Source organism: Homalodisca vitripennis, chromosome 2, assembly GCF_021130785.1.
Source record: "Homalodisca vitripennis isolate AUS2020 chromosome 2, UT_GWSS_2.1, whole genome shotgun sequence".
In the NCBI taxonomy this organism is placed as follows: domain Eukaryota; kingdom Metazoa; phylum Arthropoda; class Insecta; order Hemiptera; family Cicadellidae; genus Homalodisca; species Homalodisca vitripennis.
In genome coordinates, this window is record NC_060208.1 from 73,868,381 (window position 1) to 73,886,621 (window position 18,241).

General features: G+C 33.4%; 2 protein-coding genes across 5 annotated transcripts in view; one reads left to right on the forward strand and one right to left on the reverse strand.

The window, feature by feature from the left end:
• LOC124354179 (ubiquitin carboxyl-terminal hydrolase 10-B) overlaps nt 1-2,348 on the reverse strand; it is a 55,106-nt gene extending 52,758 nt beyond the window's left edge. For all 4 annotated transcript variants that reach the window (XM_046804449.1, XM_046804448.1, XM_046804447.1 and 1 more), the window contains exon 1: nt 2,220-2,348. In XM_046804449.1, coding sequence (XP_046660405.1) covers nt 2,220-2,234 — 15 coding nt within the window. In that variant the 5' untranslated portion in view covers nt 2,235-2,348. The remainder of the gene's footprint in view (nt 1-2,219) is intronic.
• Nucleotides 2,349-7,949: 5,601 nt separating this feature from the next.
• The window catches only part of LOC124354180, a 40,697-nt gene continuing 30,405 nt past the window's right edge, over nt 7,950-18,241 (forward strand). Inside the window, exons 1-2 of the mRNA XM_046804450.1 lie at nt 7,950-8,080; nt 9,823-9,969. Coding sequence (XP_046660406.1) covers nt 9,933-9,969 — 37 coding nt within the window. The 5' untranslated portion in view covers nt 7,950-8,080; nt 9,823-9,932. The remainder of the gene's footprint in view (nt 8,081-9,822; nt 9,970-18,241) is intronic.

Below are 18,241 nucleotides of genomic sequence, written 5' to 3' on the forward strand. Positions count from 1 at the left end.
CTTTGTTTGTTATTTTTAATAAATACGCATAGAACATTTTTTTTTACTCACTATTAAATAATTACTTTTTGATATAAAACTTACCTGTAGTAGGCCACACTAAGTTAGGCCTGTAATATGAAATAAGTTACATAGTCTACAACGTAATTCGGTTCAACATTTTTGTTTTTTTTATTGTTCGGTAGTTTAGCTATATAATCAGAAATAGCGATAGTAGAATTGACATGTTGACTGCTAGTACAGCAAACAATTTTAATATATTTTTATATTGTAGGCCTCAGGTGTAGGAGGTGTAGGGTCTAAGTTTGAAAAGAATGGCTGCAAATAAGATAACTTCTAGGTAGATATTATAATCCACAAAATTTTGTTGGTCAAACATTCCCTAGTATAATTACTTTTTAAAATATACTCCGGCAACGTATTGATTTAATACATGCACCATTGGATTCGGGAAGATAAATGCTAGGGAACAGATGTTTTATTCCTCTTTATATTATGGTTATGACGTAGCAAGATTGTTATTTTCAACATAAAAGAAAACAACACAGTTTGTTGTGACACTGCCGTTCAGGCTATGGCAAAATGACTTGGCTAAAATTAATTTCACGTAGTTTTTTCCAAGTTAAATAGATACCATTTACCTACATGGTCACAATGTAATATTTGCTATTTCTTTCTATTCATTTCATGCTCACGACAAAGGTCGCTTCGGTAAGAGGCTGTGGCAGTCGGTAAATTTACTTGTAGTTTACTATATAACAATTGTGTTCTTACAGGTGTTAATAATCAAATTCAGAAATAATTAAATACAAATTACAGTGGTTGAATATTTTCAAACCAACTGTGTGAAAAATGTAATAAGGGCCGTTATATTTAAATAAGTATTGTTTTCACTTACTAAATGTTATTTATAGCACTCTTATAGGTGCTAGTAATGCTCCATTAATTATAAACCATAAATTTTAATATAGTACAAGCTTTCAAAACCATTTTATATTTTGCTGAATGAAAATTTTTTTCAAAAGTTTTGAATAATGGCAAAACGTAACATTTTTACTTTTCAAAAAATAATTTATGGAAATTATTTCATTGGTAATGTACAGTTTATTTCATTCTGAGTAAGAAAATATGCAACATAACATGTATTCATGGACAATGTATTAACAAAACTTGTTTTACCAAAGTCTTACGCATACACCCGATTTTCAGAATTTATGTACATCGCTGCTTTTTGTTCTATAGTTTTGTGATGCTTTCATAAATTAATGTGTATAATGTTTATGTTTTTCTGAAACCAGATAAAATTTGACACAGAATGGCTATCTCACTTTTAAATATTTCTCACTATAAATTTGTTTGCTAGGTATGGTCCCCCCCAAATTTAAGAAATATTTTTCGTAAATTTTATATTTGATTAAAAAAAGTTTGTAGTTACAAAATTTTGTATGGTAGGCTAAATTTTACAATATAAGTGTAATTCTACGTTTAATCCTGAACAGAAAAATGTATATACTTCTATATAATAAGTTATAGCCTATTGCTTTAATTTCATATTTTTAATAATTTCTTTAAAAAAACCTTGCACGAAGCTCTAAAACAGCCCGACACTTCAGGATGAAATGACCGCCAGTTCTAGGGTTAATAACAACAATACATATTAGATAGGCCCATCTATTCAACCCATGAGGCTTCAGTATTACTAGGCCTATTGGGGGTCTTTATAAGAAAACACTTCTGGCCAAAAACAACAACCCTTTAAACTATATAATACAGAAACAGTCAAGCTGTAATATGGGACCATAGGCATGAAGTCAGATAGTTATCCATGATTAAAATACTTTGTACTAATTATATGCTTTGAATAAGAAGACTACAAAAAATCAAACTTCCTATAAAATTCAAGACCAAAATAGATTTGACTCTACCCAAATAGATCTAGTAACATAAAGGAACTCTAGTACAATAGCTGAAATAAAATAAACAAAACAATATGATTATTGTTACTAATTAGAATTAGTCTTATTTACTTACTATAAATCATAGAAAACTTACATCCCACGTGCATGGAATTAAAATTTGTTCCCGTAAGAAAACGCAATATCATGCAAAACAAGATCATATTACTATACAGTGCTTAAGTATGAAATAGTATTTAGTTATCTAACATGTGAATTAAAAACGTATAAAATATCGTTTAGAATGATTATATCGTTACATACCTGTAATTTATCCATGGTAGATATTTAAAACACTTGTGCCATTACTTCACTAGAAACATGTTCCACCATTAGAGGTCTTTAAATAAGTTTTTCTTCTTTCTATTCATTTCATGCTCACGACAAAGGTCGCTTCTGGTACGAGGCTATGGCAGTCGGTAAATTTACTTGTAGTTTACTATATAATAATTGTGTTCTTACAGGTGTTAATAATCGAATTCAGAAATAATTAAATACAAATTACAGTGGTTGAATATTTTCAAACCAACTGTGTGAAAAATGTACTAATTTAACAAACATAAAATATTATAGAATGGAGAGCCTCAAAACATTGAATTATAATGGACCAATATCTCCGCTCTATACTTCGTAATCACTCTTAGCCGTTATCAATACTCTGAAATTTTGTCTTGAAAGGACAACAGTCAACACAGTATTATGAGATAAAATATCAATTTTATTAAAATTAAAATAAGTTAATGATTTACATGATTGCTAAATATAGTCCACGGTGCGCTGTGGCTATACACATTTCTATACGACCACGTTCATTGCTCATTGTCATAAATCAAAAACGTTCATGTTCATTTTTGAGTAATGTGAATACATGGTGTAACACAACTCTCTATACAAACTTTAGGATATTGTTCCATGGACGAAGAGGAGCTAAAAAGTAAATGTTACGGATGGTATTTTTATTTTGTTTACCGTCCATCTGTACACATTTATGCTTTTTTAGTTTTTATTTTTTTATTTCAGAAACAAGTAGATATATAAAACTCAAATTGGGCACTGTAATGTTTCCTGCAATATGAACTCATGAGAAAACTTAATATTATATTATCATACAACGTTTCAATATGGTGGACGGTTAAAGATGTTAGTGCTTTATACATAAATATTTTGGCACATAAAATATAAAACTTGGTCAAGAAATAATGTAGATGTAAAGTTCTAACTAGTGAATGAACGGCAAAGTTGTTATTTTATACACGTTTACGGCATCATTAACCATGCATTACAACTGTTAAAGCTTATATCTACATTATTTACTGGCCGATATTTATTATCTAGGTGTCAGAATGTTTCTATTTAGATTTCAGAACTTTTAATATTCATTAAGAATTGTTATGTTTCTACTTTTTACTGTATTAAGCTTCAAAACTTCAACTCTTCAAAATGTTTAAATGTAATATGATAATACAGCTTAATGTTAATAAACAAAAATATTTTAGACTGCGAAATAAATAATAATGTCAAATTTAAGTTTATCTTCACCGGTTTTTTTTAATTAAGAAAATGAATACTAAAAACACATTTAGACGCTAAATTAAATGAGATAGACCATTGGTTGCATTAACTTTCTGACTCCTCTTGGTCCATGGGATGGGACAGTATCCAAAAGTTTGTGTAGGGAGATTTTTTACATCTTGTGTGTGTACACAAATTTTATTTACACGCGTATTTACCTATTATGATGGTTGAACTATACAATGTAATGTGTGATTTGATTTTACAAAACAAAAATAGTGTTTTAATTAAATACTTTTGTAGATTTAATGTTTGTTATGACCTTGAATACCTCTTCATCCCTGACTAGCGAAGATGGATAGACTGTGAAAAAATGGATAAAACTAATATTTCAAAACTTACCAAGCCGTAAAGACTGCATCAACATTAAATAAAACCAATATTTACAAAACTTAAACTAACTTTAAATGACTGCGGGTTGGTGTTTATGTGTCCCAGTCCACATCAACACATTCTTCAATGGAGTAGAATAGGTTCTTCACTTCATTTGGCACGGCATTGTACAGCCTAGCAGCTAGAACAGGGAAGCTCGTTGCTTAGCCGATAGTACTGTATATCAAGTTTCAGCCTCCCGCGGGTGTTATAGGTATGTATCTAATTTCTCATGGAAAAGAAGTCCAGGTCATCTCTAACATACATCAAGCTCGCCAGGTTATAGTGGTTATAGATTGTCAGGATTCCCAGTTCCACAAGTATAGGTCTATAATGTTTCCGTTGTCCAGCGGATAAAATAATGAGCAGGGGGTTTTTCTGAAGAATCAAGACATTAGCACTTCCTAGCGCGTGACCCCAGATCTGCAGGATATATAACATATGGCTGTGGAAACGTGCATAATAAACTGTTTAAGCACTGTCTAGATAGCATAGACTTAAGCCGTTGCCGCAGGAATGTTACCAGAGCAAATTTTGCTTGTATGAATATTTCAGGTAAGTTTCTCATTCAGCGTAAACCCCAAAAGTTTACTTTATCCAGAACTTTGGTTTCGGCACAATTCAGGATACAGACAGTCTTCTGAGTTTTGCTTTTGTTGAGGCTCATTTTATGCAATAGGAACCAATCCATTACGTGTTCAAAGGAGGCCAATGGAGATGTCCTTGCAGAATTTGGTGTCTTTCCCCTATTATATATGGTTACATCGTAAGCAAAGAGCAACACATTACCTAAAGGCCATAGATCGTTTATCGTTATTAAGAAGAGGACAGGGCCTATAACCGAACCCTGCGGAAACTATGTTTCACGGTTAGGGATTTAAAGTCTGCTCCACCAACTGACATGAGTTTCTTTTAATCGTGTATATAAGAACGGAAAGTGTTGACCTATGCCAGACTCATCGACGTTCTCGCTTCATGCCAGGTACACCAGGCGGTACATCTAGCTCGGATCCTTAGGGCTTCCATGGGTCGACACTTATATCACTGCACCTCAATAGTCACTCATGGCATCGGGGGTGGGACACGTTTTTCAAGGGGTTCTATCTGTTTATCGCACACTAACGGGTTACAACATCGGCACACTGCCAACACAGTATAAGGAGTCAAAGAGTTCCGCACTTTGTTAAGAGACCGCTCACGCTTTATGTCATAACGAGAGGAGTTCTAATGCGACTTTGCTAGCGGGTTACGATTTCTAAAAAGGAGTGTCAAGGGGGGATGGGTTCGAGATACCCTTCACATTGAGTAAAGAGAAAATTAGACTGCTTATGCTAGGCCATATCGAGACAAGTTCCATAGCGGCACTGCTCAAGTCCGCGTCCAGTCCATGCTTTCCTAGACAGACGGATCACGCCATGCCAACTGGCCAATAGGAAAACGATCTCCTTATTCTCTTCGTTGATAAAAGTCCAGCTCACCCAGTTTATTTACTACTTTGCATAGGGAATACAAATGCCAAAATAAAATGTAAAAAAAAAACTAAAACTTACTCTTACTAAATATAATTGTAAATATTATACATTTAGTGTCATATTTGAAATTTAAACTTGTAAATACGTACTTACGCACAGTTTCTTTTTTCATTTACAATGTTTGTATAATATCAAATAAATAGGTAAAAGGCAATTGCTTTTCTATCTCGAAAAGGAGAATGCTTCACTTAAGTTCGTCATCCAATATGCAACTAAATTCATGAATAATGAGATTGCATGGTTATTAAAGTAAAAGCCGGTTAAAACTGCTACAAAATACTAATATCCCCCATATGTTTACTAGGTGGCGGTGGCGTTAATGTCACACGAGCTCCTCATGCAGCGGAAAAATGGGGTGATCAAGGCCGCCGGAGAGAAAGAGTGGGGGCAGAGCCGAGCAGTACCGATAAATCCCGAAAATTCTTCGACTGGTCAGAGCCAAGCAGTGCCGACAAACCCTGAACATCCGGCTGATAGCGAACTCAGTTCGGAACGGTTCTGATTTCTATTATCTTACGAATTAATGAGTCGTTTTATATCCGAACATATCTGCAAAACATAGAAATTATATCGAATTAATTATATTAATATTGAACTTTCCAAACTCCAAAGACACTTTACAAAATGTGAGATGGTGCATAACGAATAAAATGTCATAATTTCATCATATTTTGCATAATAGGCTTAAAACGACGGTAAATCTATTTTTTTGCGCTATTGGAATATATTCCTTAATTGGTAGTAAATAAATGAATAATTACGCTACAAAATCTGTAATAAGAGTTATGTAATGGCTGTAATAAACTAAGAGGATTAAAAAAGAAACTTGCGAGTAAATATTAAACCAAAAACATAATTATAGAAATATGACAAAATCAATGAGTACTACCTGACTTAAATATCTAACATAGCACGTGACATCATTAATAAATACAACATTTTCCTAATTATATTATATTACTGTAACTGACAAATTCAGTTTAAGATATATGAGTATATGTTTGGTTTACAGTTTTAAACACTTACGGTATATTTATGTAAGAAATTAATATTACACTTATATTACAGAAATATTTATGTAATACAGATGATGAAAATAATGTAGTCCTACAGATCTCTAATGCTACGAATATACAGATTTATGATACAATAACAATTACACTAATTTATATAATTTATTGAAGTAAACATTGCGAGTAAATATTCAACCAAAAACATAATTATAGAAATATAACACAGTCAATGACAACTACGTGACTGAAATACCTAACATAGCACGTGACATCGTTAATAAATACAATATTTTAATAACCTCAAATTATTACGATCAAGTTTTAACTTATAGCAATAGCTCTCTGTCTGTTTGTTGGATATATCGAGAATGAAAAATAAGCTATAGACTTGAAATTGTGCATGCAACTTCGACCAAGCCTGATATGTGTCATGTGTCGTCTGGCGTACGCAATTATAATGCTGACCTGATCTATAGTACATGGCAATTATCGAATAATTTCTAACTAATAGTAATTTAACCTACAAATTATATTTATTTGATTAAGGCAGTTAGAAAATGTAATGAACCAAATATAATGTTACAAAACAATTTTATTGGTTTACATTTTAATACAAAAGATGCAATTAAAAAATTCAACTTAATTGTTGATTTTGTATTTTGGAGACCCTGAAGATCATTATTTAACTACTATGCTAAGAACACAAGTCTCGAATCTTTTAAAAAGTTTAAATGTTTGCAAGCATGAATGCTTACAATCACATTTGTGTGACTAAGAAAATGAAAAAAGTACAATTAAATTGAGAATTCACTTGTAAACAAACAAATTTCTAAATTTTGCGAGTATGGCTCTTTTTAATCCTCCTGGATGTTTAATCCACCCTCGAATGTTTTCTAGCTACGCCACTGAATGTAACGAGGTTACTTTGTTACATTAGACTTCCTTACGTCTTTTTGGGTATTTCGATACTCCTTTGTATTGGTTTATTTGTATGTAGACAAGATTAATTGCCTGCCATTAATTACGTAGTAAAATCAAGGTTTAATGAAATAAATTTAATTGCGCTGCATCCTGCAGCATCCAGCTTTGAAAATGTAATATATATGTATGTTGTACCAAATTACTGAAAGGTGTTTAATTCAGAGAAAAAGCTAAAAACACAGCGGTACATTTTAAGAGGTTTGTCACACAGATTGCCTGCAATTTAATTGCGCTGCATCCTGCAACATCCAGCTTTGAAAATGTAATTTAAATATATGTATGCTGTACTAAACTACGGAAAGAGGTTTGAAAATACAGTGATACATTTTAATAAGTTTGCCGGGTACTGAACTAAATTAAATTCAGAGGAGTACGGAGCGAGAACGCGCGGACTGCTCATTCCACTATTCCAATACACGGGCTATCTGTAGTTGGCAGGAGGGGCCCCTCCATCCCCACTCTTTCTCTCCGCTGGTCTTGATCACCCCATTTTTTCGCTGCATGAGGAGCTCGTTTAATGACACTGTTAGTATGTCAGATATGAAGTTCAGTCACTTAGTCACTAAAACTATACTGCTAGTTCTTCCGTTATGATAGTAGTAGCAATATGGCTAATTTAATAATAAATCAACTTGGGCGAAAAAGTGTTTAGAAGGTGAACATTTTATTATTTTTAATTTATTAGATGGAATAAGCGGAATTACTTATTTTATCGAACAGTTCATTTTTTAGCTAGGGCCTAGGATTTACAGTATCGTGGTTCTTGTGATATATAAGTCGGGGGCTAATAGAATTATTAACAGTTTATAATAAATTCTGTATTTAGCCCTTTAAAGACCGCTGTATAACTCAAAATGTAAGGTAAAAATACCAATTTATTTTAATGGTATGTGCAGAATTTCAGGGAAATAATTAGTCTATGTAGAACCAAACAGTCATAACCTAACATGTATTTTTATTTTTTAATATTTCAAAAGGGCATTCAAAAATAGATTAAAGTAACCAGTAGTGGACAATCCATACAGCTGCATTCATTTTTGATTTTTGAAGTAGGTTATACTGAATTGTTTAATTTCAATTATTTTTACAGTATGGATGCTGATTCTGAGTTACCAGATTTAAATTAATAGTTTACTATGTATTATATTTATGTTTCTTTGTTCATACAGTGTTTTTAGTAGAAAGATACATTGAAGACATTTAAAACAAGGGTTAGCTGCAGGAATTTTGGGTATGGAATTTAAGATTCACGGCGTCTGGTACTGATTAGGCATTCCTAACCCGAAAATGTAGGGTAGGTCACAGAAACTAGCACTCAGGAGATTGAGACATATGTAAAAGTTGAGTGTATGATTTTGTATTAGTATTTCATAGATTTATATTTCTGGATTTTTATATGAGATTATTTGGTACTTTGGGATTATACCGACCACACCAGTATGAAGAACACAAAAATATAAATGTATAGAAACAAACATGATAGAATGAAAAAACAACTCTATAATTACAAAATTACAAACTTACAACGATTATCAATTGTTAATGGGGTCAGATTCCATTATATGCCCCCAACGATTAAACTTTTTTCAATAAACTTAGAACGTTATAAAACTATGTAGTTGAGTAACAGAACTAACATTCCATCAATCAACAAGCATTTCCAGGTATTGTGATCGGTATTGTTGTCGCTGTTATCTTATCTTTCTCGAGAATCCCGATTACAGCAGGCCACGTGGCATCACATGAATATTTAAGTTTTTTGCACGGTACATAATTGCCTTGCCATTACAATTCAATTTATATTTCTGATTAGCCCCTCTAGAATTTGATATTTTACTGATAGGTACTATCTCGAGGGATGTTTTTCTTTCGTTGCCATCAGCGCAGGGCCCCGAAGCCCGTGCTGATGGCCGGAGGCACTCGCATTTTGGGTAGCAGAGTGTGATCAAGAATAAAAACAAGTTTTGTGTGATTTCTTCAATAAAGAGTTTAGTTTTTGTTTGGTAATGTTTGTTTTTGTTGAATTTTTGTGTTTGGAGAAATGTAGGGGTAAAACACGGAAGTACAACAAAGCGACGCATCGGCTGAATGGGCGGCGAGACTCCGCAATCACGTTATTTACTAGACCGCTCGACTTTGACCTCTGTCTGACGATGGGGAGGGGCTTGCGATAAGACAGTTCCTGTTTTATATTGACGAAATATTGTTCTACGCTAATCTAGTAATCAGTAGTTAAGCAAAATGTCAAATAACGATTCATGTCTGGGTGTGGTCGGTATAATCCCAAAGTAGGCTACCGATTATTTTGATATATATATAATGTATACTAACTGAATGTACACTTCAGTAGGTAAGATATTTTGTATTAATTTTAATAGTGTCTATTTATTGTTTCAGCCAAGAAGATTAACGTAAACAGCGTGCCAGAATATTTTATGAACGGAGCCAAACTGACAAATTGTAATTGTAGTGAGATTTAACTATGCGAGTGCATACAACCCAATAAAATGTCTGTGTCAGATCCCATGATAAAGGATCTCAAAGGTAGTATAATCTATCAATTTGTATATTAACCACTGACTCCAGTAAAAAAGATAAATCAACTTAAATCTGTTTATATTGTTTTTAAAATCATTGAACATTAAAATTAAAACTTAAAACTAATATTGATTTACACAATAACATATATTACATTAGAAACAATACATATTTTTATTTACATTCACCAAGTCATTCTTTCTGTCCGCTTACACCCACGTCCACACTATTGGTCTCGACAGCCGCGGTCATTCGATCTAAGAAGACATTTTTCAAAGCTGAATTGAACCGTGTCCGGTTTTTCAGTTCTTTAATGCTATCTGGAAAGGAATTCCAAGCTCTGCATGCAGTATCAATGAATGATTTAATTAATATTACTGTTCTATGACATGGGATCCGCAGCATAGACAATACAGTGCAGGTATTTCTTGTGCTTCCATTGTTACAAATAAGTTTGAAATCATTGACAAAATAGTGTGGAAACAAACTTTTAAGAATATAATACATTCAAAATTCGAATGCTTCTCAAATTGTATATTTTTTTTATTAATATGCAAATATAGTATGATGCGATGTGGTCATATTTTCCCAAATCAAACAAAAATCAAATGCAATAATTATGGATTCGCTGGAGTTGTTGCTCAAAACCACAGTCATATCATTAATTACGGGGTTGCAGTAGTTAAAGTATGCAAATACAATTGTTTTCACAAGTAATAGTTTAATATGGAATGGTAAAAAACATTGCATATTTTTCTGAGTGCATTACAAAAAGACCGTTACAAGTATCATATGTACTGTACTATAAGTACTATATGCTCAGACCAGTACTTAGGCATCGTAACATTGTAAAATTAATAGTAAGTCCCAAACTTCTAACACTACTGCAGTACGGTTTCGATATTCCGTTCATTGTTATTTTTTGTACGTTGTTAATGTCAATAAATTGTATTCAGTAGTGGAGAGTGAGCAATTATTATAGGTTTTGTTTTGTCTGAGTTAAGTTTAAGTCCATGACTTTATGTCTATTTAATACTTGTTTAATGTCTTCATTAATACCATCAACGGTTACATTCAATTCACTTGCTTACACAGAGTGTACATTTGAAATTTGTCAGCATATGAGTGAAACCTAGTAAAATTTTGTATAGTACTTGGTCATGTTCAAAGCAAATAGTAACTGTTAGAATAATATTAAATATATAATATCATTTACTTAATACTTAGTATTATCATATGTTACTTTTGTAATGTTCATATTATTATTTACCTTGGAGATATTAGACCTGAACCTAATAAAATACTAACAATATTCTTGTAAGTGAATTGATATATTAAATAATACAATATAATAAAGGAATGAAGAATCTTTTATTGTCATCCCACATAAAAATATATTGACTAAGTCATAGTTTTATCAAATATGTCTAAAAAAATATAGATTACTATAGAAATTAAAATATAAATAAACCCATAACTATTAACAATGGCCTACAAGAATACTGTGTATACAATTATTTAACACTTTAGAAACCACAGAGAACAGAGCACAGATTACATGAAAATATAATCACTTACAGTACAGAAACATATTTCTTTGATAGAATAAAAAACCTTTTGTTTAAATCATTTAGACACAGATGTTTTAAAATGTTTACAAGAAATGTCTCTTACTATTAATGGTACAGTAACTTACGAGGTGTGATCAAAAAGTTCCAGGACTTTTTATATACTATGGGAATGCAATGTCTCAGAGCGATGCGGTTGGCAGCATTGTATTCTCTGATTCAACAGTAACACAGCGATGTTTGCAGGATCAATCATAACACCCATGAAAAGTAACATTAGCACAGTTTGTTTGAGATTAGTTTTATTGAGTTTGGCTATTTTTTTGTTTAATGAAAATGAATGTGAAAGAAGAGCAACGTGTTTTTGTGTGAAAACTGAACAAAATGTTTTCTGAAACGTTTTTGATGTTACAAAGAGGCTTTTTTTGTTGAAGAAGAATGTCTAAGCCGATCATGCTGCCATCAGTGGTTCGACGTTTAAAGATGGCCGAACACCCTTCAACGTCAATCAGTGATGACAATGTTGCTAAAGTGAACGCTCTCGTACGATTAGACCGTCGACTAACAATCCGTGAATATGGCAGAAGAGTGTAACATTTCATTTGGGTCATGTCAGGAAATTTTAACTGAAAAACTTCAAATGCGTCGTGTTGCAGAAAAGTTTAGTGCCAAAACTGTTGGCTGAAGACCAAAAACAACACCGAATTCATGTTTCTGAGGAACTTCTTCAAAAGGCAAATGACGACGAAAGCTTCTTGGATCATGTCATTACGGTGAGATGAGACATGGGTTTTTGGTTACGATGTGGAAAACAAAAGCCAATCATCACAATGGACATCAAAAGGCTCTCCAAGACCAAGAAAGCACGTCAAGTCAAATCAAATGTGAAGGGTCATGCTTACGGTTTTCTTTGACTGTAAAAAAGGTGTCGTCTACTTTGAATTCCTTCCACAAGGTCAAACAATTAATCTTTTGTTTATCTTGAAACCCTCAGAAAATTGCGTAATGCTGTGAGAAAGAAAGAGACCTGAGCTGTGGCAAAGTGGTGATTGGGTCCTTCACCATGACAAATGCTCCTGTTCATCTGCATTAGTTATCCGTGACTTTTGTGTAAAAACGCAATGACTGTCAATTCCTCAGCCCCCTACTTACCTGACCTGGCTCCAGCAGACTTTTTTTCTCTTCCCGAAGCTCAAGAGACCCCTGAAAATAGGACGGATTTCAAACAGTTGATTTCAAAACAGTTAAAGAAAAAACGATCTGAGCTGCTAAAACACTTTTACAAAAGAAGAGTTTTCTGGGGCCTTTGATCAGTGGAAAACACCGGTGGGAAAATTGTGTAGCTTCCCAAGGGGAGTACTTTGAAGGAGACAAATTCGAATAAACCTGTATGTTGTATGAATTTAAATGTATAAAAATTCAGTCCTGGAACTTTTTGATCACACCTCGTAATTAAAGAGTTTGATGCCCAAATACAGATGTGTATTTGCCAGCCTAGCAAATTTCTGATCGATCAAGTCTTAATTTCTGGTATAATGATTGTGGGTTGAGCTTCTCAAATTAAATGATTCTAGATTTTATTTTACATACTGTACATTTAAATTTGTTAAACAAAAATTGAGGGAAGCAAAAGTATATTGTATTCTATGAAGTTTTGTTTACAAGTATCACTATAACTAATATTAAAAATTACACGTACAGTTTTCTTCTGGCACAGGAAAACCTCTTTAGTGCCACTAGACCACCCCAGAGAAGGATACCATATATAAGGTGAGAGTGGGAAGGAGAAAAATACACCTTTAAAACTAAATTGGGACTGGTACAAAGTTTAAGTTTTTTAAGTAAAAAGATAGGTGAGTACATAAGGCATCAGTATGGGTTCTTCAGGTGATACAATATGTATGTAGCATCATGCTTGACTTTAGTAAAGCATTTGACTGCCTTGGGCACAATCTAATTTTAAAAAAACTTGACAACCTTGGAATAAAAGGGTCCGCTATAAATTGGTTTAGGAGCTGCCTGGAAGAACGAAGGCAGTTGGTGGAAGTTAAACATGCAGAAGGTGATAAAATTTACAGTGTGAGATCAAAGCCTCTTCCAGTAAAGAGAGGGGTCCCACAAGGCTCCGTCCTTGGCCCCATGATATTCATACTGTTCACAAATGACATGCCTCAATACCTCAATGGACTGTGTAATACACTAATGTATGCTGACGACACCACCCTGCTCTCCTCAGAAAACTCAACCGACCAGCTAGCTGTAAAGTCATTCATATCCCTGCACACAGCATACCAGTACTGTCATGCTAACGACCTGGTAGTAAACATGTCCAAAACAAACAAGCTAGCTTTTGGTAGGAAGCGAGACCAGGTGCCAGCCCTGCCAGACGTTGACATGAAGCAAAAGACCAAATTTCTTGGAGTAACTATAGACGAAAATGTATCTTGGACACAACATGTAGACACACTATGCAGCAAACTCAACACCAGCCTTTATGTCCTAAAACAGACTAAAGCCATTAGCAACTCAGCTACAGCTAGAACAACGTACTTTGCTGTTTTCGAATCCTACCTTCGGTATGGCATATCTGTCTGGGGCGGAACTGCTCAACAGAACTTGTCAAGAATTCTAAGACTCCAGAAAAAAGCCATAAGGGTTATAAATGGACTTAGCCCTAGAGACTCCTGTAGAGAAGCATTCAAGGAGCTTAAAATTAAGACAGTGATTGCTCTTTATATCCAGGAGGTCATACTATATGTTGACGGCAAGAACCTGCCACGTGTAGCTGACCAGCATGACTACTACACTCGTCATGCTGCAAACTACACTTTGGCGGCACATCACCTCACACTGTATGAGAAGAAACCTCCTACATGGGCAAGAAGCTCTACAACCTACTACCAGCACACATGAAGACTCTCTCAGGAAAGAAGTTAAAAACGTCATTGAACAACTGGCTAACAACTAGACCTATCTACACCCTGAATGAATACATAGACAATCAAGATATTTAACAAAATTCAGATTTTCATTCAAATTTTGATTACAACTTTCTAAATTTGGATTTTTTAAACTCTAAATATTAACTATATATTTAAGTAACTTTTAATATTCTTGCAGTTTTTATCTTTTAGAAATATAGACCTTTTTATTCATTAACCTCATGACAACGTCAGGCAAAAACATTGTATGCTACTTGCTTTGTATGTAACTATTGACAACTTGTTTCAATTTATGTGTTGAACCGATTTGATAATCTTTTCTAAAACATTTTACAACACATGACTATTTTTAGATATTTAGATATTAAGAATTGACGCCATTGCTGTACTTTAAGTATATGTAAATAAAGCATCTTTGACTTTGTACTGAATATTACATAATACTTAGTATTTACTTAATATTTATTATTATCATATGATACTTTTATATAATTATTTACCTTGAAGATATTAAAACTGAACCTAATAAAATACAATACAACCTAATAAAATACAATAAAACATTCTTATAAGTGAATTATATTAAATAATGTCATATAATTAAACAGTAACAGTCCAAGTATAGATCCTTGTGATACACCACAAAGAACAGTTTTCCAATCAGATATAGTACCCTCAGTACGGACACACTGCCATCTACCAACAAAATAAGACCAATCTACCATTTGTTCCTGCAAGTGGAACTACTTCCACTACTTGTAGGGAGTACTGATCCCTACTTTCTCAAAGTTAATAGAAAAAGTGAAACTAGTTAGACTACTTGAGCACCTATCAATATATCAGCTTTTAACACCTTTTCAATACGGTTTCTTAAGAGGAAAATCTACAATCACTTCTCTAATAAGCAGTAGACTTCTTGCTAGAAGAATATGAAAAAGGAAATACTACTACAGCCATACTACTTGACTACAGTAAAGCTTTTGACAGCCTTGACCACCAGCAGCTTTTAAAAACAAACTGACAACCTTTGGGATACAGGGCACATGAAGAGATTGGTTTACAAATTATGTAATCGGAAGAAGCCAAATGGTAGAAATCGAGCACACAATCATACAGAAAACAAATCAAATTAAATCAGAAATTAAACCATCACCCGTGGAGTATCCTAAGGATCTGTACTAGGGCTTTTGCTGTTTATTATATTTACAAATGACTTTCCCACAATACATACAGAATTACAGCAAAACGGTGATGTATGCAGATGACACGGTACTGTTGCTAAGTAGAAAGGAACCCGAACAACTGGAAATTGCCCCATATGTAGCTTTTAACTTGGCAATTCAATATTGTCACAGCTGTGATCTGGTTGTGAATGAAAAGAAAACCAAGCAGTTGATTTTAGGACGACAAAGAGACACCACAGGAAGAATACCTGGTCTGGAATAGGTTGCCTCGGCTCAATACCTTGGTGTAACAGTTGATGATGGTCTTACATGGACACGCCACATTGATTCCCTGTGTCGTCATCTTAGCTCTGGACTTTATGTAATACGGAGACTGAAGAACATAAGCAACATGGAAACAGCTAAGACTGCCTACTACGCGCTATTTGAGTCACACCTCTGCTATGGAATTGTAGTATGGGGAGGTGAGTCCCTATTCTTCAGAAAAAAGCAATAAGAAGCCTAGGAAACCTTCAACACAGAGAATCTTGTAGGGGGACCTTCAGGCAGCTAAAAATACTATCAATACTAAACCTTTACATTTTCGAAGTCATTAAGTACATCTATACAATGGCTCCAGAAGAAATCAGAACAAATGCCCAGATACATGACTGTAATAAACAACATGCAACCAGTTACTGCCTTCCTGCACATACCCTCAGTGCAACTGAAAAGAGACCATGCTACATGGGGGCGAAAATGTGTACAACCTGCCAGAAGACCTGAAAAGAACTAACAGTAGACAGGTTGCTCAGCAAATAAAAACATGGCTTCAGGACCGATCGTTGTACACACTGGCAGAATTCTTCAATTGGAGAGTAACTCAAGCGTAAATTGAATAAAATACAATTTTATAAGTATTATGACTATGGCTATGACTATGACTACAGTAAGTTGATGATGATCATGAAAGTGATTTGCACAGGAATAACACTCTTGACTTATGGCTATTATCACTGAGTGTCATGTTTCTTTCGGAAGGGTTTGGATGAGTTTGTCATTCGATTTGATAAGTTTCTGAAAATTGTTGGAACTATGTAAGAAAACAGTTTAACCACTTGACTGCTATCATCGTGTGCCCACGATGTGGTTATTTTACCAAGGAACTTTCAAGGTGGTAGTTAATTTGACAGTCCACTAAAAAGGCTCACTTGGCACCCCAATGCTTTGTTCACTCACCACATAGTGCTGCTTTTTGTTTTGTTTTGCTATGACTAGGTCAAATGCATGGTTTGCATCTCATCCACTTTGTTTTTGAGTGAAATAAAGCAAATTTTGAGGATCTTGCAGTATTATTATAGTATTATAGATATACTGGATCTTTCATGATTCATAAGGTGACAAAATATACAATGAGTGTAATGAAAACAGAGTTACAATATGTGTTATTTAAAGGAGTAAAATTTTAAATTGGGAGCTAAATCTAGGAGAAGTGGTTACTTAATCATCGGAAACCCCAGAGGGTAAGAGACTTTCATTTAAAATTAAAATTGGCTAATTTACATTATTTTCATAATTAAGTAGTACAGTTTTCAGACTCGCCTTTTACAATTTATTCTAACACATAAAAGCCCCTTTCTATTAAGTAGTGTTACATAAACCCGAATAGATATCTTGCGTTTGGATGTTCAGGGTTAATCTTTTCTTACACTTTGTCTCTGCAATGAATTATGTTAGTAGTGCTGTTCTTAGGAGTTGCAAGTGTTACAAATGCAATGTGTTGTATAAGTTGAAGATTTTCCTTTACATACATTTTGAGGGGGGCTAGCTTAACTTTGAATGGGACATGAAGAAGGGTCAGAATAGATAGAGGACTGGATTTGGATTTGTAAAGATAGAAATGATGTTTTATATTTTTTTTGTATTTATTCTCAGAGTCAAGCTTTTTTTTGGATTACAAATAATTTATAATTTTACTATTTTTTATATTAGTTGGCAATGGTAACTGAAACCATACAATATAAATACCTCCCACAATTGACACTGGTAAAAAGTGGGCCAAACCATGAGCTCTACACATAAAGTGCCAAATCTAATGTTTTAATTGAATTTAACTTAATTTATTACAACTGAACTTTATTAAATTTATTTATTGAAGTGAATTTCAAATTTTATTTACCAATGAAATTCCAACATTTCTCTATGAAATGTGTGTATTATTCAGGAAGTTGGCTACACAAATTCTAAATATGTAAAAAAAAATAATATCTTTAAAAATGTATTGAACTTCCTCCTGCAGTAGCTTGGATTAGAAGAAGGAAATATGTCATCATCATACCCAAATTTCCTAACTGACTGGCCTTCTGTATTACTCTTAATTACATAATTCTTTACAATATAAAATTATTACTCTCTCATACACACCAGTAATATTCTTAAGTTATCTGCAAATAATTTTTATCCTGTACATTTTAAATTACAAAACATTGTTATACAACAAAATATCATTTAAATATGAATTTGGTAACATTTGTGTGTTATTATTGTAAGGATTTCTTTATTTCACAATGGTTTGATGAAAGCTTATGTGTATGTTGGAATTATG